This window comes from Crocuta crocuta, unplaced genomic scaffold (genome assembly GCF_008692635.1).
Source record: "Crocuta crocuta isolate KB4526 unplaced genomic scaffold, BGI_CrCroc_1.0 scaffold168, whole genome shotgun sequence".
Taxonomy (NCBI): Eukaryota; Metazoa; Chordata; class Mammalia; order Carnivora; family Hyaenidae; genus Crocuta; species Crocuta crocuta.
In genome coordinates this window covers 4,003,762-4,025,971 of record NW_027532591.1, presented here as the reverse complement: position 1 = coordinate 4,025,971, position 22,210 = coordinate 4,003,762, and the positions used below count along the sequence as shown (strand labels likewise).

Genomic DNA, 22,210 nt, shown 5'->3' with positions numbered 1-22,210 from the left:
TGTGGGGGGGGGGGGGGGAGTTGTTTATTTACAGTCCATTTCCTGCCACGGGAATATAAGCTCCACGAAGGCAAGGATCTTTGTTTTATTTATGGATGTAACCCAAGCCCTGATAATCATCCCAGGCCAACAAGTGTTCAATAAATATTTGCTGAATGAGGAGTAATGATCCATGATTTCATTATCCAGTATATGATTCCATTTTTATATGTGAAATCTAAAAATAGGTTGGATTTCCTAAGAACTCATTATTTCTGTTTAGTATCCTTTAAAGCTGCCACAATTGACTCTCTCAAAGATCTAGGAATAGTTTTGCTGAAGTCTCCAGACTGATGAATAAAACACAAGCAAATATTTACAAAAGTGTTTCTCTCACCCCCACAACTTCTGTTTTGACTATCTGAAGCAATACAATGCTTCTCTTGGACAGAGCCAGCATGGTATTGGGCAACTGGATATCTTTGATTCAGTCAAAGCAGACAATGAAAATCAAATGCAGATTGATGGGGTTTTTTCAATTCATTCTACAATTACATGTTTCTAAGTCAAATTATCCCTGGTAAATGAAAATCCTCACCAAATGTTTATGTACATACACCCTAAAATTTTAGCTCCAGCAGATGTTTCTTAACCACTTTAACCCTAGATTTTAGTAAAGGAGTATTCCTTAATCTTGAGTTTAAGAAAAATTAGGATTTGAAGGGCAGCTGGGTAGTTCAGTCAGTTGAGCATCTGACTCTTGATTTCAGCCCAGGGTATGATCCCAGGGTCAAGGGATCGAGCCCCACGTTGGGCTCTTCACTGAACATAGAGCCCGCTTGGACTTTTTTTCTCTCTCTCTTTCTCCCTCTTCCCTTCTCCTCTGCTCATACTCTCTTGCTCTAAAATAAAAAATAACAATAAGAAAGAAAGAAAAATTAGGAGTTGAGTTTTCAGACTTAAAGACTTATAATATTGGGCAGGGGGTAAGAGAATGTTAAGAACAGGATGGTTTTAGGGTGCCCTGGTGGCTCAGTCAGTTGCATGTCTGACTTCGGCTCAGGTCAAGATCTTGCAGTTTGTGAGTTCAAGCCCCATATTAGGCTCTGTGCTGACAGTGCAGAGCTTGGAGCCTGCTTTGGATTCTGTGTCTCCCTCTCTCTCTCTGTCTCTCCCCTGCTCACACTCTGTTCTGTCTCTATCTCTGTCTCAAAAATAAACAAACATTAAAAAAATTTTTTTAATTAAAAAAAAAAAAGAATAAGATGGTTTTAGAGAGCTCACCCAGACAGAATAAGGAGGGTGATCTGAAACTAGAACAAAGGAAAGAAGGAAGTTAAAAATGATATATTCAAGAAACTATGAAAGTAAGAAGTGATTAAGACTTGGACTCTGCCAGTGGCTTAGGGGATAGAGAACAGGTAGAATCCAATGGACATGATAATTCTTTGATGTTGAGAAAATGTAGAGAATGCAGATACAGAGAAAGAGAAGCCTTCAAATTTGTTTAACTGGGTCAATGGAAGTACTATTCCACAGCATAGAAAATATAGAAAGAGAAACAGACTGGGAATGACAGGCTGCAAAATTTTCCTTTGGATTTGAAGAGACTCAGATTCGATTAATCCTGACATTTGGCAAACTTGACCTCCTAAAGAATCTAATTACCAAAGTTTTATTGAGTTTATTAATTATCAGTCAGTACTTAAATATATGTTGTTAGAAAATAATCCCTTCTCCAGGGGAAGCCAAAAAGTGGAATATGTCTTAAATGCATTCTGGGGACAGGAAGGGAGAGAAGGGATAGGGAGTGATTTTGAGAAGCTAAAGACAAATATCAGTTTATAAGGAAAAATACAGAACCTCTAAAATACTTTCACTGATTTCCAAGTTTAAGTGTTACTCAAAAATGAAGAATGATGGTATATAATCACTCAACTTTTGGATTAGGCAATGAAAGAAAAGAGAAAAAAAATTAATAAGTGTTAGAAAATCCAATAAGAAAACTAAAGGAAGGCAGTAAAACAGATCTATAAGAAAAAAGAGTATTTGCTACTTAATTCTTTTGTCCACTTCCAAGGTAAAGAAGGCCAAAATAGATGTGGCCTAACAAAGTAACAAATCATATTAATAATAAACTATAATGACTGATTTATGTTACTTTAAATAAAATGCTTAAAGAGTTTTTTAAAAATAGGTGTTATTCCTGCACCCCATGGGTAGGGAAGCCCTTTAAGACTTCAAAAAATATGCACTTATTTTTTAAGGTATACTTATATACCTTGGGGTATAAAGTACAATAGAGGCATCTGCATTATAATCATACAATATTCCTACTGAGCAACTTTTCTGAAGGCTTCACTCTCTGTCCTCCTCCAGTAGCTCTCCAAGGAATTTTGCTCAGGCACAGTGGTATCAATAAGCTACTTCCTTCTTTCTCTATTTTTAGCTACAAGCTGTTAATACACTATTTCCACCATTCTTTAGGAAAGCATATATTTCCAGAACAAGACTGCAGTTTAAACTCAGACATAAACTAAGACATTCCATAAGCTTTAACTCTATCTTATAAAACACAATCTAGATATAGTAAAATGTTATTGTTTCAGCCTTCCGTATAACTTAGGACTTGAAATAATATATATCAAGTCACTATGCTTAAACCAATTCACTAAGTAATAAGTGTAAATAACATTAAAAGAAATTCTTAATGATGATATATCATGCTTAAAAAACATCAGACAACAATGTTAGCTTAGTTCTGGTATCTGTACATAAAACTAGAAAAGGGTATTTCTTTCCAGATAGCCTATACTTCAGATTTGCTTCTCTCTGTCCACCATTATCCATCCTGTCCACAGTACTAAAACTTAGCTGTATATTGTATATATGGAATTACCTTGATTTTTCTCAATTACCTAAAAATGTACATTCCTAAAAGGAAAGGACTCCATATGATTCATATTCAAAAGTTCTGCAAGATGGCTACAAATCTGTACAGAGAAAAAATTGTCAAGAACCAATATATATTCTTCAAATAGTTATATTCTACTCACGGTCTTTCAATGAAAAAAAATCAGTACATATCCTGTGCAAGTAAAAGTCAAACACTGCTCCCACATATCTGAGTACTTCTTTTCAAGCTGAAGTCACTGGTCTGGTGACTCTTTTTAAATGAAGATTGTTTTCTCAGGAATCTAAAGTTCCAAAGCTTCCTCCTTCAGTTGGATAATTTATTTTTCCTTAACAACTGTATTTACTCCTGATACATTCCAAAATTACACTTTCATCCAATAAAATAAAATTCAGAGCATACATGTCCATAGCAGGTAGGCACTGGTGACAGAGCAGTGAAAAAGGCACAGTCCTTGATAATCTCAAACGACGGTGCCACCATCTTCCCACTACTCTGTCAGAAAGCTGAGGATAATTCTGAACTTCTTTTTCCTTACCCTCTAACATGCAGTTAGTTGCCAAATTCTGCTGCACATCTTGTGTTTATCCCTTCTCGGGCACTCTTACTGTCTTTATTCAAGCCCTCATCACATTTCACCAAAACCTCTGCAGGAAGCTCCAAACTGGGCACCCTGACTCCAATCTCACTTCTCCCCAGAGCATCCTGCAAATAGCTCCCAGTGTTCCTTCAAAGCCATAAATGTGATAATGACATTTCCCTGGCTAAAATACCCAATGCCTCTCACTAACTTATAGCGAAGGTATTTTATCATTCGGTACCTGAGACTTTTTTTTTTTTTTAAGTAATCTCTAGCCCCAGTGTGGGACTGGAACTCACAACCTCGAGATCAAGAGTCACATGCTCCACTGACTGATCCAGCCAGGTGCCCCCATGAGATCTTTGATGATCTATTTAATTCCAGACTGAACTCATACCTCCTTCCCCTCAACTGCCATCTATTCTAAAACATGCTACACTCCTTACAGTTCTCAAACAAGTCATCGTTTTTTTATACTTCCAAGCTTTTGTACATAGTTTCCCTGGACCTGGAATGTGTTTCTCCTTTTTCTAAAGTTTGGTAAAAGTTTTTTTGTTTGTTTGTTTTTGGCTTCTAGCTCTGTCTATCCCTTTTTTCCTCCTTCAAAACCTGCATCAAAATAGTGTCTTCTATGATGCTTCCCTGACTCCACTAGTTCTCTCTTCTCCATATGCTCTATCATGTTTACATTATACTATAATTATTGTTCTAAACTGTGTACCCTGGATAAATGATTAGCATTCTGTACCTCAGTTTCCTCATTCTGGTCTCTTGGCGTTAAAAAGGTTAAAAATGTGAAAATGCATGTAAACATTTGGTACAGAACCTGTACACAGCTGCTATCCTCATCATTACCTTTCTAATAAATATTCTCAGTAGTCATTCCTGTTATTAAATCGAGAGCTCCCTGAATTAGCAGGGAATAAGATCTGCATCCTGGTATCATGCTCAGTGTGTGGCATTTTCAAGAACCTAATTTGGGTTAGTTCTAGCTCAAACCCTAGGCTAGAAAAAAAAGAAAAAAGAATCCCAGAAACAGCAGTATGACCATCAGCAAAATGAGGCAAAATTAAAAAATAATAATGGCAACAGCCACTAATTTTTGAGTCCTGCTATTTGCCAGACATTATCTTGAGTATTTATATGCATTTTCTCTAATCTTACAACAATTCTGAAGGTTGATACTGCCATCCTCATTTTGCTGGTGACCCCCTGCTCCACATTAGGCTTCTTAGATAGCAGGACTTCCTCTGCAAAGGAGGAATAGATATGAAGAGAATCTGGGATGCTCTCTCAGTTGACATATTAAGAGAACTCTGCACTGGGAACAAGAATAAAATTAAATATTTGACTCTCTGCCTTCTAAATCCTTACAATGGAATATTCCTGGGTCTTTCTCTGGCCAGTTTTCCAAGCCTCCCTAACACTTGGTCACAGATTACTCACCTCATCCTTCATGCCAGGATTCACACCACTGTCTTCTAACCAATGTCCCTATTCCCTTGAATTTGCTGGGCTCCTGCCCAGCAACAATGATACACTAAGTACAGGAGAAACTGACAACTAAACCATCTGATAGCATGAAAACACTAACTACTATCAGAATTAGGAAGTACACTGTACTAAGGAAGAGAAAACAGCAGTGAAGCTAGAGCTGCAAAGAGGCAAAGGCATGGCGAAAAGAGAAGTCAATGTGGCTAAGAGTAACAGAGAAGAAAGGCATGAACAAGCAGCACTATATAATGAAAATAGCATGTATTTGAATCCAGACTCATCCACCTCTTATACATGTTACCTTGGATAAAAACTCTTCCCAAGTCTCAGTTTCCTTATATATAAAATGATAATAAAAATATCTCATAAGCATGCACATAGGAGGATTACAGTGCCTAGCACATTATCTGCACCCTTAAATGAAGTGCTTGCTTCCTCTCCACTCCACTTCCTCCTTTTGTTCATCTGAGGGTCACTTCTAAAATATAATCACCTTCACCAGAAAAGGTATCCAATCATCCTCCCCAAGATAAAAAAAAAAAAAATCACAATGACATCCATTCACCATTTGACTTAAATCACCCACAAGCAAGGGCTCAGCTCTATTCTCTCTCATATGATACTCTGATTCCTTCTATTAGACAGTCACCCAAAACAGATGTCCTCGTTAAAGCCAGCAATCCAGCAAAACTGCAGCTTCTTTACAGTTTTCTGAATTATCATAATTTTAGGGGGGATATTAGTCAAACTCTCTTAGGTCCTCTAAATTTAATATTAAGAGAATGCAGTGATGAACTATACAACTTCAATTTATATGCTGGACTGTTACATGTGGACTACATTGATTAAAGCACCATAATCATAAGAATGAATGTTCATAAACTGCATGTGGAGTTAATTAAGGAGATTGAAAAGACAAAGATGACCTAAACAGAAAGAGCATTTTCTTAGAATTCATCAGCTAGTTAGTTGTCTAAAAGTAAAACAAGAATGAGTGCAGTTAGGCATTACCATAAGACAGAGCTTAACTGAGGGATATTTAACCTGGAGTCAGAGAACTACATGAAACTACAACGAGAAAACCTCCTCTATGATTTTCAAAATGTGAGATGCTTTCAAAGATAAGCACTTTGCTCACTACTTTATACTCAGAAACTAGCCTAGTGCTTAGCATACAATAAGCACTCAAATATTTGTTGGCCATAAAAATGAACAAATACATGAACAGGGGGAAGAAATAAATTTGAATACTGTTATTTTCTCAAAATTGCCCAGGAGCTGCCTGGGGCAGAGCTCTGGGCCTTTCATCCCTCTGACTTCAACCAGAGCCACTGTACTTTCTTCCATCTCCCATTTTTGCTTTTAAACAAGATTGCATTTGTAAAATGCTTTCATTAAAACTTTGCAAACCATGGAAAATCTATCATTATCACTGCCTTCTTTGAACTATTAACTTACAAGTACATAAAATTTAGATTTTAATTGTCCCTCAAATTACTGCTGAGTCCCCCAAGTTTCTTGAGGTATGACATTACATTTTATATATGCAGTACTTGCTTATTCAACTTTCATATAATCTACACTTTCTTATACACGAACTCCTCAGAGGAAAATCTGAATTTTCTTGTATCAAGCAACAAAAGGACATGTTGTGCCACTACATTGTGTAACAATTTAATTCTTGCAGCAGCAGCATCTCCAATATATTAATGCAATCACATTAATATATTTGGCATTTTATTCTACTCTTCTTTTAATAGAAAAATTAAGTGTCAATAGGAATAAACAGAAGTTTTATAAACATAGTATAATTGAGAAATCATTAGGCATGCTGAAAACAGTAAATTTTTATCATCAATGGAACACTCCTTAGACTTTGGCACATAAGACTGGTCTAATGCCTATATGGCTAATTTTGAAGGAAACAAAATGTATGAATAGATCTTATAAATAAATATTATGTCTAAGAGGCAAGGTGTCATTACAGACTCTACAGCAGATGGCAGGAATATGTCCTCCTTACACCCTGGTCTTTGTGCAATTCATGTAATTTACTTTCATGTAGATTTTCAAGTACACATTATATACTAAACTACGGAAATTATTTCCTTCACAGGTCTTTTTATATACTCTTCACACTAGCACCTACCAAGTCATGTTCCAAACTGGGTAAGAAAGATAACTTAATGTCTATTAGCAATTTCTCAGACAGTAGGGTTAATGAATGAATTTAAGACTGTCTTCTATTCTCTTTCAAAAAGGATATAAGAAAAAGATGAGCACACCACCAACAACAAAATGGACAAAGGAATGAACAGGTTACCAAATAAGAAATAAACACATTAAAAAATATTTTTTAGGAGGGGCACTTTGTTGACATTCTTTTAAAATGATAATACCAGGGGTGCCTGGGTGGCACAGTCAGTTGAGTGTCTGACTTCAGTTCAGTTCATGATCTCACAGTTCGTGAGTTCAAGGCCCACATCAGGCCCTGTGCTGAATACATGGAGGTTGCTTGGAATTCTGTCTCCCTCTCTCTCTGTCCCTCCCCCACTTGCTCTCTACCTCTTTCTCAAAATAAATAAAAATAAACTATTGAAAAAATTATCAAAAAAAAAAAGAATTATAGTTGCTTTACTATACCTTTACACAAAGTCTTTAAATGGTTATTTATTTGGTTTCAAGGAGGGGTTATCATATAAAACTGCAAAGGGAAATTTTTTAAAAAGTCATTAATCAACACAAGATAATGGAATCTGTTTACCAATAATAAGAAGACTGAGACAATTTTTGAGAGAGAGAGAGAGATCGTGCGTGCATGCACGATTCAATCTCACAACAGTGAGAGATCATGACCTGAGCTGAAGTCAAGAATGGATGCTTAACCAAATGAGTCACCCAGGCACTCTTCAGATGATTATTTTCTTTAATGTTTATTTATTTTTGAGAGAGAGAGCACATGTGAGCAGGGGAGGGGCAAAGAGAGAGAGGGGACAGAGGATCCCAAATGGCACACTCTCCCCATCCCCAACCCCCACCCTGCTGCCCCTGTGCAGACAGCAGAGAACCCCAAGCAGGGTTTGAACTCCAGAACTGTGAGATCTTGACCTGAGCTGAAGTCAGAGGCCTAACCGACTGAGCCACCCAGGCGCCCCAAAATGTTTATTTTTTTTTAATTTTTTAATGTTTTATTTATTTCTAGGAGAGAGAGAGACAGCGTGAGCAGGGGAGGGTCAGAGAGAGAGAGGAGATACAGACTCTGAAACAGGCTCCAGGCTCTGAGCTGGCTGTCAGCACAGAGCCCGACGCGGGGCTCGAACCCACAAACCGTGAGATCATGACCTAAGTGAAAGTTGAACNCTCAAAATAAATAAAAATAAACTATTGAAAAAATTATCAAAAAAAAAAAGAATTATAGTTGCTTTACTATACCTTTACACAAAGTCTTTAAATGGTTATTTATTTGGTTTCAAGGAGGGGTTATCATATAAAACTGCAAAGGGAAATTTTTTAAAAAGTCATTAATCAACACAAGATAATGGAATCTGTTTACCAATAATAAGAAGACTGAGACAATTTTTGAGAGAGAGAGAGAGATCGTGCGTGCATGCACGATTCAATCTCACAACAGTGAGAGATCATGACCTGAGCTGAAGTCAAGAATGGATGCTTAACCAAATGAGTCACCCAGGCACTCTTCAGATGATTATTTTCTTTAATGTTTATTTATTTTTGAGAGAGAGAGCACATGTGAGCAGGGGAGGGGCAAAGAGAGAGAGGGGACAGAGGATCCCAAATGGCACACTCTCCCCATCCCCAACCCCCACCCTGCTGCCCCTGTGCAGACAGCAGAGAACCCCAAGCAGGGTTTGAACTCCAGAACTGTGAGATCTTGACCTGAGCTGAAGTCAGAGGCCTAACCGACTGAGCCACCCAGGCACCCCAAAATGATTATTTTTTTTTTTAATTTTTTAATGTTTTATTTATTTCTAGGAGAGAGAGAGACAGCGTGAGCAGGGGAGGGTCAGAGAGAGAGAGGAGATACAGACTCTGAAACAGGCTCCAGGCTCTGAGCTGGCTGTCAGCACAGAGCCCGACGCGGGGCTCGAACCCACAAACCGTGAGATCATGACCTAAGTGAAAGTTGAACGTTTAACCGACTAAGCCACCCAGGCGCCCCCCCAAAATGATTATTTTTAAGCAAAAGACACTTAAGCCTACAACCAAGGTTACTCTAATGATGTACTGGCTGTTCTTCTAAATGATTAATGATGAGGATGTGTCATGCTGCGTTGATTAATGTTAATGCAGTAGGGGCAATGATGTCCTAATACACTTGATCAATATAACTTTCCTGAATTAAACACTTTCTTTCACCACTAGGCTGATTTGTAGTAATTCTGCATTTTAATAAATGAGCAAGCTCTAATGGACTGAGTTGAAAAGGTCAGCTATCAGCCCGAGCACAGCCGATTTCCACTAAGATACAATTCTTGAAGATTCTTCTAATGTAAACATTTTTTATGTTTAAAAATTGTGTCTTATGTAACTTGTATTGCTTTAAAAATACATCCAAATAAATTTGCAAACAAATTTCATACTTGAAATAATTTTGGAGAGCATACTGCCTAAATGAGGTCTTCAGTAAAGTCTTTGAAAGCAAAGGATTTTATGAAGAACTAATCACATCTAATTTTCATCTTTAAAAAATTTAGATTGTTCATACACCAGGTTTCCTTAAGGCAAAATACCCCTTGCATGTAGGTTAGGACACACTAAAAGACAACCTAAGATCAAAGCCAAGTCACTTGACTCTTTGTGTCTCATTTCACTCACATATAAATTGGAGATATTCCAGCTAATGTGTAGTAGGTTTGTTAGGAGAGTAAACTGGAATAACATGTAAAACCACTAGAACCAGACCAATGGCTCTCAAACTTCAGAGTGCATCAGAATCACTACAAAGGGCCCATTCCCAGAGTTTCTGATTCAGCAAGTCTGGGGCCATGCCAGAGATTATGTTTCTAACATGTTTCCAGGTGATGCTAATCTTGCTGGTCTGGCAGCACACTTCAAGAACTAGAGAGACCTGATCTAGAAAGACCTGAGTGCTAATCCACCAATCCTAGACACTTAGCTTCTCTAAAACTCAGTTTCTCTAACTCTAAAACTACGTTTGTTGTTGTGGAGTTTAGGAACTATGGAAGTAAAGTACAGCGCCTGTTAAACACTGTGCCTGGTTCATAATATAATAATAATATCATAGATATTTACTAGTAGTAATAGTGGTGCTTCTTACTACCATCACTACTATTCTATCTCTACTAAGTAATGGAACATGTAGAACATTAACATCATAAACATTTTTAATTGCATTAAACTGCACTGTAAACTAAATTTCCTCATATTTGACATTAATTCCTCTTCTGATAAAATTATAAAAATTAATTATAGACTAATTACAAATCTCTACAATAAGTTTTTGTAGCAGTTAAGAGAATGGCTCTACAGCGCAACTGTTTGTTCAAATACCAGTTCTGCCTTACAAAACCTATGTGTCTGTGGCATTCAGTTTCTTTATCTGTAAAATAAAAACAGTATTAATACCTCTCTAAGGTCATGATAACTGAGTTAAAGGAAGTAAAACTCTGAACAGTGTTGGCATAAAATAAACATCCAATAAATGTAGCTATCATTATATTATCCCAATACACTACGAGTAACATTGTAAATCATTATATATATTAAAGCATTAAATAGATTCAGTGTTAGCTGAAGGTAAAATTTAAATAACTGCGTATTTTCTAATTATTAGTGTGAACTATAGACTATCTAATCTTCTATTACTAGGTTGAACCATATGAACTACTGACATGCAACTAATACATACAGTACTGGCATAGGTTCAAAGTAATAGCTTTCATCCTAATCTCTCTGATCATTCTTTTGAGCCTGTTGATGGTTTCTGTGCTCCCAGGTTTGGCCCTCAGCTCTCTCCTACTGTGCTCCCAGGTTTGGTCCTCAGCTCTCTCCTTTTTTATTTTTAAGGTTTATTTTTATTTATTTTAAGAGAGAGAGAGAGAGCAATCAAGGGAGGGGCAGAAAGAAAGGAGAACAGAATCCTAAACCGGCTCTGTGCTATCAAGGCAGAGTCCGATGCAGGGCTCAAACTCATGAGCCACGAGGTCATGAGCTGAACTGAAGTCAAGAGTTGGATGCTTAACCAACTGAGCTACCCAGGCACCCCCTCAGCTTTCTTCTCCTTCAGTTCTCCCAGAAAGTTCCTAGTGACTATTCTATGGTTTTAATCAGAGACTGAAAATACAGAGAGGTTTTATCTAGCCCACAGATGTATTTCATTGGCCTACACAATTTGTTGTTATGGTTTAATTTGGAGATTTAACACACACATAGTCAAACTCCTGCCCACAAAAAAGTCTGGATTTCTGGCTTCTCTTGAAAAACTGAATGATCTGGCAACACTGGATAAGCATTACGAAAACCTACAACTGTCTGGAATAGGAACTAACTTCCAACAGGGCATGAGCCTTCCAAATTGCTAAAGTCTTCAGTTAGCTTTACTCTTCACTCATTTATCTACCTAGCTCTTAGGCATTCAATTTTTCACCTGCTACTTCTACTTACTAGCAATATGCCGATAAGCACCAATCTCCATCTTCAGCCCAGACTCAGATCCAACTGCCATCACCATCTATACCTAAGTGTCCCACAGACATAAGAAGTCCCTCACCACCTCTGTTCCCCTAGTTTCTCTACTTCAGATGTTGACAACATCCAAACAGTATGCCAAGCCAAGAATGTCACCTTTACTACTATCGTTCTCTCACCCCCCATTTCCCAGCAGTCAGCAGTTTCTACAGATTTACCTCCTAAAAATCTCAAGTCTATTTCCTCTTCTCCTTCCCCATTACTACTGCTTTCCCATTCAGGGCCTTATCAACAATCACAGCTATTTATCTAAAGCTTATGTCTCACTCTGTCTCTTCTCTGCTTCACTGGTTCTTCACTGACTTCAGGATAAAAAATATAACCTCTCTATATTAGATGTAGGCTTCTGCCTATATCTACAGCCTCATCTCCCCACTGTTCTAACAGCACCAACCTTCATAGTTCTCTGAACACGGTGGCAGCATCATATTTCCATACCTCTGCACATGCTACAACATCCCTTAGCCTAACAAACTTGTCCAATCTTCAGAAATCTGCCACAGAAAGAACGTAAGGAGGAAGTGGAGGAAGGCAGGGCTTGGTTACAGGAACCTTTTAATTTTTACATTATATACTTCTGAACACCCTGAAGTTTTGGCAGCTACTATGATTTTTAATTTTGATTATTATAAAAATAATTACTTGATAACAAAATCTCTGCTCTTCTGTGAAACACTGAGTGACTGCCTTCATTATTTCAGTGTCTTATACGTATTTCTACTACTACAGTATATTTCACATTACATTACAATTACTTCTTTACAAGCTCCTTGACATCATGGCCCAAGTCTTATTTACCAGTATATTCTCAGTTCTGAAAATGGGGAGTTACACATACTATATACATAATTAATGTTTGAATTCAACAGTCAGTCTAATACCAAAACTGCTTTTCATCCACTGTCTATGAGAGAATCTATATGCAAACAAGTCTGGTTGACTGATAGGAAAGGGAATGATTATTTGCCCTTATTCAAAAGAAAAGAGTCAGCTTATAAAGATAAACTGGCAACTGTTTTTAATCTCTGACAAAGGACAGAATGAAACTGTAGTTTTCAAACCTTTTTAAAGCTCTAACATGCTAGAATTGTAATGTCAATGACTACCTAAAGAAAAATAACTATAAGAGTATTTCTTTTTCAAATCCAAAGTTAATTTATATTGACTTTGTTTTGATAATTTTGTGGCATCTCTTTAAAATTAGAGACATTCTGAGAAAGTAAGTTACCAGAACTGGGAATCATTGTAATAACAAGTAATCTATTGTTTTGGGGAAAAAAATCTTTTTCCTGGTACCAATCCTCTTTATTATAAATAAATGATGTTTCAGGATATAGGATGTGGAGAGCAGCTAGATTAAAACCATAGTGAAAATGAAGGTGATAGGTAACAATCTACCTACATATATTTCCATACTCTTGACGTTCTCTCTTGTTATTACGGATGAACTGTCTGTGCTCATAGCGAAAGGCAATGCGTCAGCACGGCATGAGATCCCATCCTCTCTTGTATTTTCAGTAACATCCAGCAACCTCCCCCCTTTCTTGTATCAATTTCCCCCCTTTTACTGAATCACTGCTAACAGCATAAAAACATCTTATTATTTCTCTTATCATCAAAAAAATTTCTTACTCTCATTCCCATTGCCCTCTCAAGCTACTGCTGTGTTTCAGTAATTTCAGTAGAACTTGAAAGCATTGTCTACATTTCCATCTTAAAATTGTTCTTCTCAAGGTTGTCAGTGAACTCCTAATTGTTAGAAGTCCTCTGATCACTGCATATCCCTCAACTTACTTGATCTATCAGGAGCATCTGACACAGTTGCTGACGCCTCTCCCCTTTGTAGAAACAGTCTGTTGGCTTCTAGGGTACTACATTCACTTGGTTTTCCTCCTTCTTTTTCACTGCTTCTTTTCAATCTCTTTTGCTAGTTTTACCTCAGCTCTGTGCCCTATAAGCAATGGTTGGAGTATTCCAGGGCTCATTCCTTGGACCTCTCTTTTCTCTCTACACTTACTCCTAAGTTCTTCTGGCTCTGAATACCATCTATATGCCAATGACTCCCAAATCTATTTCTTCAGGATGAACTCTTCTCCTGAACTCAACATTTCAAGTGCCTACATGACATCTCCATCTGGATGTCTGATAGGTATCTAGAACTTGTTTATAAACATGTCCAAGGTTGGGGCACCTGGGTGGCTCAGTCGGTTAAGTGTCCAACTTCGGCTCAGGTCATGATCTCACAGTCCGTGGGTTCGAGCCCCACATTGGGCTCTGTGCTGACAGCTCAGAGCCTGGAGCCTGTCTTCAGATTCTGTGTCTCCCTCTCTCTCTCTGCCCCTCCCCACTCACTCTCTGTCTCTCAAAATAAAATAAAGACATAAAAAAATTAAAATAAATAAACAAACATGTCCAAGGCTAATAAGTTCCTGATGCCCACATCCTCTCTCCAAACTAGTTCCTCTGGCAATTTTCCCTACCCCAGTTAAAGGCAACTCCATTCTCATGCCAAACCAAAAATCTTGGTTTCAACCTAGACTCCTTTCTCTCACATGCTGTAGTTTAACCTTTAAAATATAGTCATCATATGACAATTACCTAACAATATAAAAGGAACAAGCTACCAGTGCATGTAACAACATAGATATATATTAAAAGTATTATGTGGGGTGCCTGGATGGCTCATTCGGTTAAGCGTCTGACTCTGAATTTCGGCTCAGGTCATGATCTCATGGTTCATGAGTTTGAGCCCCACATCAGGCTCCACGCTGCCAGTGTGGAGCCTGCCTGGGATTCTCTCTCCCTCTGTTTGCACCCTGCATCCCTGTTTATATATTAAACATAAACTTATTTGTAGATGTTTATAAATAAAATAAACTTAAAAAAAGACATTTGTGCTGAGCTAAAATAAAACCAGACAAAAGAGAGGACATAATGTATGATTCCATTTGTGTGAAACTCTCCAAAAGAAAAATCTATAATGATAGAAAGTAGATCAGTGGTTGCCTGGGGCCAGCGGCTGAAAGTGGAGACTGAACAAAGAAAGGAAATCTTTTGAGTGACAAAAATGTTCAATATCTTGATTGTGGTAGCAGTTATGAGTAATGTTTGTCAATACTCATTGAACTTCATAATGTGTACATTTTATTGTATATTAATTATACCTCGATAAAGTTGATTAAACACACGTACATAATTCAGCCATCTGTCACTGCCTCCCTACCCTCAGTGCTACCACGTGGGAGCTACCATCACCTCTCTGGATTACAACAGCCTAACTATTTTTCCTGCTTCTGTCCCTACCTCTTGCATTTTATTCTCAACAAAGTGGTCACGCTGATACTATTAAAAAAATCACATCACGGGGGCGCCTGGGTGGCTCAGTCCGTTAAGCATCCGACTTCGGCTCCGGTCATGATCCCACAGTTCGTGGGTTCAAGCCCCGCATCAGGTTCTGTGCTGGCAGCTTGCTCAGAGCCTGAAGCCTGCTTCAGATTCTGTGTCTCCCTCTCTCTCTGACCCTCCCCTGCTCATGCTGCCTCTCTCTCTCTCTTTCTCAGAAATAAATAAAAAAACATTTTAAAAAAATCACATCATGTTACTCCTCTGCTCAAAACCCTACAATGGCTTCTCAGTAAAATTCAGTATCCTTACTAAAACATATGAGACCTCACATGACCAGCTTCTCTGTTACCTCATAGACCTCATTTCCCACTACCCTCCCCCATGATTATGTGCACTCCAATCAGAGCTGGCCTCCCTGCTATTCCTCAAATATGGCAGACACATTCTTTTGCACTTCTTATTCCCTCTGCCTAGGCATGATGTACTCCCCATCACCAACCCCAATAAAGCCTTAAAGCTTGTCTCCTCACTCCTTCAGGTCTTTCACCAAAGGACACCATGTCAATGAGTCTTTCCCTGGCCACTCTCAAATTTCAGCACCTCCATCCCTACATACACAACCTCACTTGTATTTCATTTTCTCCTCTCCTGCTTTATTTTCTTCTCCCCAGGACTTAGTACTGTCTTATTTACTTATACTTTACTAACATATATGTTACTTATATCTTATTGACTTATATCTACCAGAATGGAAGAGGTAAGGAATTTTATCTGATTTGTTCACTACTGTAACCCCAGACCTTAAAATGGATGTTGAATAAATGAATGTATCTCAACAAATTCTAGTTTTCCCTTTAATAGCCGATAGTAAGTAGAATTTGCTTTATAGATGCATCAACTGATACTTATTTGCTTTAAAAAATTCTGGCAAATTAAATAAAAACTTCAACACACTTAAACATATACAAATATATATCAGCCAAACTTGTTTTCAATTCTAATCAAGAATACAGAATCTATCAGACTTTGAGAACTTTTTACCAAATTTTCAGAGAATTTCTTATGAGAAGGGATCTACGTGAAATACTCTCATTACTGCCAAGAATATACAGAATATAGGGAATCCTGCTGAGTTCTTTACAAAAGCCAGATAATCTCATATTGTCTGAAGCTCCCATTACTATTAGGGTAGAAAAAACTAATCAAGTTGACAGTCCCAGAGCTAAGAATTCATTTAAAAATACATATAACTCTTACACTTGTCATTAAATCAATAAAAGAATTAAAGGAATTGCTTATTGTGCAAGCAAGCCACAGAAATATGGGACTATCAAACATAAATAATTTAAAAGTAAGTTAGAAGGTACAGGTACCCTTACTCTAGAGGTCTGAGTCTCCTCTCCCTTAAACAGGCAAACAATACAGCTTCTGAAAGTCCAAAGGAGGTATCTCCTTAATAACTGCAGAGGAGAAAATTCTATACTGCAGCCTTCACCTGCAGCCAGCAGCTATTACTTGAAACACATTAAAGTATTCATATTCATTTAAGTAAAGAGTTTCAGTGTGGGGGTGTTATTTACTTTAGTTTATGAGCAACATTATATATTCAACCTAAAAATAAAGGCCCTGGGCTTTCATAATAAGATTTAAAATGTTTTATAAAGTTAAATGCAGTGGAAAATTTCAGAAAGCATTATTAGTTAAGCAGCTCTGAATAAAGAGTATGACCAAATGCAATAAATATTTTAAGGATGCTTTTTCCTAAAAGCATTAGAAATATCACTATTGAGTTATGTTGGTTTGTCTTTATCCTATATAAGCCGCATCTTTCATTTCTATGTGTCAATTTCTTAAACAAGACAATAAAGAAAAATAACTTCAGTATACTATTCTAACATGGAAGGAAAATAACTGTTTCAACACCTCATATAATATAACCAGTCACTGTTTGACTCCATATCTCAAAACATTTTTAAGCTATCAATTTATTTAATATATTTATTTACACTGGTACACCTAGCATCTATCACAGCGCATTGTCACCTGCAGTTCAGAGAAACTGCTAACATCTCCAAAGCTTCTCATTTCTAAGTTCCATGGACTACTTTAATGTAAAACAGACGTTACTCTGGATAGGCAAAATGACAAAAACATTAGTAACAAAGCTAATAGGCATTCCTAATTGATGAGAGGTACATTAGGACAGCATCATTAAAATCGACTTTTATTTGCTGGTTTAGAGTTTTCAAAGCAAGATGAAATGAGAACGATCATACAGTACCTTACCCTTTCTACCGGTGAACCATAGCATGCAATGCCGAAACATAGCAGTGGCAGATGGCATTGGTGTTATTAACTATAAAAAGGATAACAGCAGTGAAATGACAGCTAGCAGACAAGACACAGAAATACAGATGAAATGAATGCAAACTTGCAGTTCTTGAAGCAAAGCAAAACCTTTAAGCCAAAGGTTGCCACTAGCTTCAATTTCATTTACATTTTGAGTTTTACACAAACACTGCAACCTTCACAATCAGCCTTTAGACTCTTCATGCAGAAGCAGAACCATACTCCTCGATAAAGAAGATCAGCAACCTTCTGTAAACACAAGCCAGCAGCAGCAGCAGCCCATTACTCTCTCCCTTCACTGATTTTTATCCTTTAAATTTTTAATCTCCAATTGCAGCCAGATCCACAGTCGTTTCAAATAGATCTGTATCCACTGCAGATACAAATCCCTGCCTAACCTGCAGCACCACTTCATCCAGAACGTTCCTGTGCACTCATTCATGCAGGATCAGTTGCAAAACCATTCAAGTCATCCAGCAAACAACCCAAAAGAGAAGGAAAGAAGCAGTTGGGATTGTGAAGAGAGAGAATCTCTTCTTTCAGCTCACCCTGGAAATGGAAGGTTTTCTGATCAACAGTTATTGTGAAGGTGCTGTCGTCCTCATCGTCTATACCAATCACAGCTCCCTGTGAAACAAAGAGCAAAATCCCAATAAGGCAAACAATGACATCAGCAATATTCACTACTGCTACAGCCCTGGAATGCTTAATACACCGAGGACACTGGCAATGAGCTAGACACGGAAAAGGGGAATCTGAGACCCTACTTTTGCTTAGGGAGGAAGAACGAAAGGAAGGCACTATAGTGCTCTGCATGGCTACCTTCTATCCTTGCATAAGCATGGTTATGGTGAGGGGGGAGGGGACAAACACAGAAGCTGAGTCTAGAATCTGTGTTTAACAGTCAGTCACTGAGCCCTTCTGAGCTTTAAATACTCTAAAATTGAGGGGTCAGAAACCTCCACCTCACCCAGTTGTTGTGAGGTCAAAGAATGCAGGTCCTCTTCAGCAGGAGGCTTCTGTGTTACACTTCTTGGTGCAGAAATGTCAGGTGACACTTGCTTCAAAACACTACCCCAATCAATTCTTCCTAGTATGCTTCCACTTGTACATGGCTGTGCAACTGCACTTTCCGCTTTCTGCTGTAATTATCTGTTCATATGTCTGCCTCCTCCCACTGAAGTGTCATGAGATCTTGGAAGTCAAGGACTAGATTATTTATTTTGATACTTGACCCTCAAGTACACATCCAATCTGTGTTTTCTAAATAAAAGCATGAACAACTCTCCAAAGACAGGGGAGCTGGGGAACGCATTTATAAGCTGTTTGTATCAAGAAAGTGGATAGGCTGGGTTTTAATCTTTTACTTGTTTGTCTTCAACCTCAAGCAGCAGCTCATTAAGACAACAGGAATTAAGAGAAAGGAAGCTACTCAAAACAGGGAGTATAACTGATCAGTGTCCTTAAGAAATAAGCATCTAGGGGCACCTGGGTGGCTCAGTCGGTTGGGCATCCGACTTCAGCTCAGGTCATGATCTCACAGTCGGTGGATTTGAGCCCGCATCGGGCTCTGCTGACTGCCAGCTCAGAGCCTGGAGCCTGTTTCAGAGTCTGTGTCTCCCTCTCTCTCTGACCCTCCCCTACTCATGCTGTCTCTCTCTCTCTCCTAGGGGGAAAAATAAATAAATAAATAAATAAATAAGCATCTAAAGTACGCCAGAGAGAAAAGCTAGAGAACGGGAGATAGGCAAAATGCCCCAGTATGGTGGCAAAAGTAGCAGTATACCTCAGACAAAAGCAGGACTTTGAAAATGGGGGTTGAAAATAAAGGGGCCAAAATACCTAATCTCATGAAAAAAGGCTACTCCTATCACAAGAGGATTAGGCAACAGAGCCAAACATTTATTAAATCTCTTCTCAGAGGCTATCTGGATAAATCCCAACTATACTCAAATCCCATCAACCTGAATTATCTTATTTTTTCAGTTTCAGATTCAGTTAGGATTGTTATCCCCATTTTCAGATAAGAAAAGTATCTCCTCAGAGTATAATGACTTACCCAAATGAGGTTACACAAAGAACGAATGTCAGTACCAGAACTGATGGCAGGATACCTACTTATTTCATGTCAGCAAATATAAACACACATCAGTGGATAATCAAGTGTGGGAGTGGATCATTCCGGTTAACGGAGTTAGATGTATCACATATTTGCTAAGCCATAACTAAATACAAAAATATGTGCTAGATACAGCTCTGGAAGATATAACAACAGTTCCTGCCTTCAAGGCACTTGTATTTTAGAGAAGGAGATAAAACATGCAGAGGTGAGTATAGTACAAGGGAAAAAATTATCTCTACATGGATGAACTTTGAAAACATTATGCTAAGTGAAAGAAGCTAGTCACAAAGGATCATATGGTATAATTCCATTTATATGAAATGTCCAAAATAGGCAAATTCATAGAGAGAAACAGTATATTAATATTTGCCTAGGGTTGTGGGCAGAGGAAGAATTGGGGTAAAATAGAGAGTGACTGCTAATGGGTATGGGTTTCTTACTGAAAACATTCTAAAACTGATTGTGGAAATGGTTGCAGGACTCTGTGAATATACTAAAGCACTGAATTGTATACTTTAAATGGGTGAATTGCATTGTATGTGAATTATATCTCAACAAAGCTGTTATAAATCACCCCGATCACAAATGTCTGTTCTTTCTTTTAGATCCCTTAATGTAAATTACCATTTTACCTGGTCAACTCACAGATGGAAACCTCTAGGTTCTACATATGTCCTCCTTCATTCCACCCCCACAAGTTGTGCTCATTCCACCAATGAACTATAATCTCAACTATGTCAACTCTTCTCCATCTATAAATTGCCAACACCCAAATTCAGGCTCTCATCACTACATGCTTGATAAGGCAGTCAGTCTGTCTCCCTTCAGTCCAGCTTCCTTATTAGTCCAGTCTTTTGCTATTGCCAGAGTAATATTTCTAAAGCACAGACTCTCACAAGAGAAAAAGATATTTAAAACCTTCCTTGGGTCTCTAGGAACTAAGAGATAAAGTCAACATTTCTTCATAATACCAATCAAGACTGTTCAAAATCTGGCTCAACTACCCTTTACACTCTTAACAAATAACTAGCCCCTTCCTCTTTACCACAAACAGAGGCGCTATATGTACTGAGTCCCAAGATTTCTTCCATACACTGAGGGGGGGAACCAAACACACCAATTAATTTCACATTTTTATGTCCTTTCTCAAGCTCAACTACTGACCATTTATGAAACCAAAGCAAAACCCCACATCTCCCCCTAGCTACAACCTCCTATTTCACAAAGGAGCTTCTTTTTAAAAAATTTTTAATGTTTATTTAACTTTGAGAGAGAAAGAGAGACAGAGTGCAAACACAGAATCCAAAGCAGGCTTCAGGTTCTGAGCTGTCAGCTTGAACTCATCATGAACCTTGAGATCATGACCTGGACTTAACCGACTGAGCCACCCAGGTGCCCCCAGAATCAAAATTTAAAAATTTTTCTTTTAAATATTTATTTTTGAGAGAGAAAGAGACACAGTGTGAGCGGGGAGGAGGACAGAGGGAGCAAGACATAGATCTGAAGCAGGCTCCAGGCTCTGAGCTGGGGCTGGAACTCACGAACTGTGAGATCATGATCTGAGCTGAAGTTAACCTAAATACCTTTGACAACCTATACAGGAGAAAGTATTCTTTCCTGGCCCCGTATACTTTATCCCTCCTCTGTCTAAATGCTTCCTTGAAGACTCTGGAAGATAGCTAACAATCTCCCAGTCCAAATGGGTCTTGCCATTACCCTGAACATCTTTCAACATACAGATGTACAATTCATTTGACATTCTGACATCTCAGTTTCCTGATTTGTTCAACTCAAATAAACTTCACTGTCATTCTCCTTCAGTCACTCATTCCCAATGGCAATATCCTACACTTGCACTACCCAAAACAGCCAGTTAGTCACACATTTTTATTTAAATTTTATTTATTAAAATTAAGTAAAATTTAAAGGTAAGTTACTCAGTCACATTTCAAGTGCTCAATAGCCACTACATGTGGTTAGTGGCTACGAAACTAAGTACAGATACAGAACATTTTAATAATTGCAAAAATTTCTACTGGACAGTGAGTGTTGCCCTAGACCTTGTCATCATAGAGACCTAAATCACAATAAATATTTTCAATGACCCAGGCATATATACATATTTCATATTCATCATTTGAAAACAACTTTATATTGAAAGGTGACATATACATAAATCATAACCCTATAAGCTCAGTGAAAAGAAGCTCCTTTTGTAACCTTTCTTAATCATTAGCCCCACCCTCTGTCCCGAAAGTAATACTATCTTTATTTCCAACATTACAAATTATTTTTGTCTGTCTTTGAACTTTATACAAATGGACTCCTGCAATATATTTTCTTTTGTGTCTGGCTTCTTTCATTCAATATAATGTTTGTGAAATTCATCAATGCTATTGTATATAGCAGTAGTTTTTTCATTTTTATTGCTACATATAGTATCCCTTTGTATGAATTTTCCACAATTTATTTACAGTCCCATTATAGACAGATAGTTACGTTGTCTCTGTTTTTGATTCAAAGGATCGTGTTGCCATGGCATTCTTATTTATCTCTCTCATTAAACATATACTTATATTTCTATTAGGTATAAGCCTAGGAGTGAATTTGCTAGGTCATAGGATCTCTACTTGCCTATTTTATTTTCTTAAATTTTTAATTGTTATTTATTTACTTTTTTTTTTTTATTTCTAGGAGA

The 22,210-nt window shown here is 37.8% G+C and overlaps 1 protein-coding gene across 3 annotated transcripts in view; it reads right to left on the bottom strand.

The window, feature by feature from the left end:
- The window catches only part of OSBPL9 (oxysterol binding protein like 9), a 176,829-nt gene that overhangs the window by 94,083 nt on the left and 60,536 nt on the right, over positions 1-22,210 (bottom strand). For all 3 annotated transcript variants that reach the window (XM_077779835.1, XM_077779836.1, XM_077779837.1), the window contains exon 3: positions 17,939-18,017. In XM_077779835.1, the coding sequence (XP_077635961.1) occupies positions 17,939-18,017 (79 nt within the window). The remainder of the gene's footprint in view (positions 1-17,938; positions 18,018-22,210) is intronic.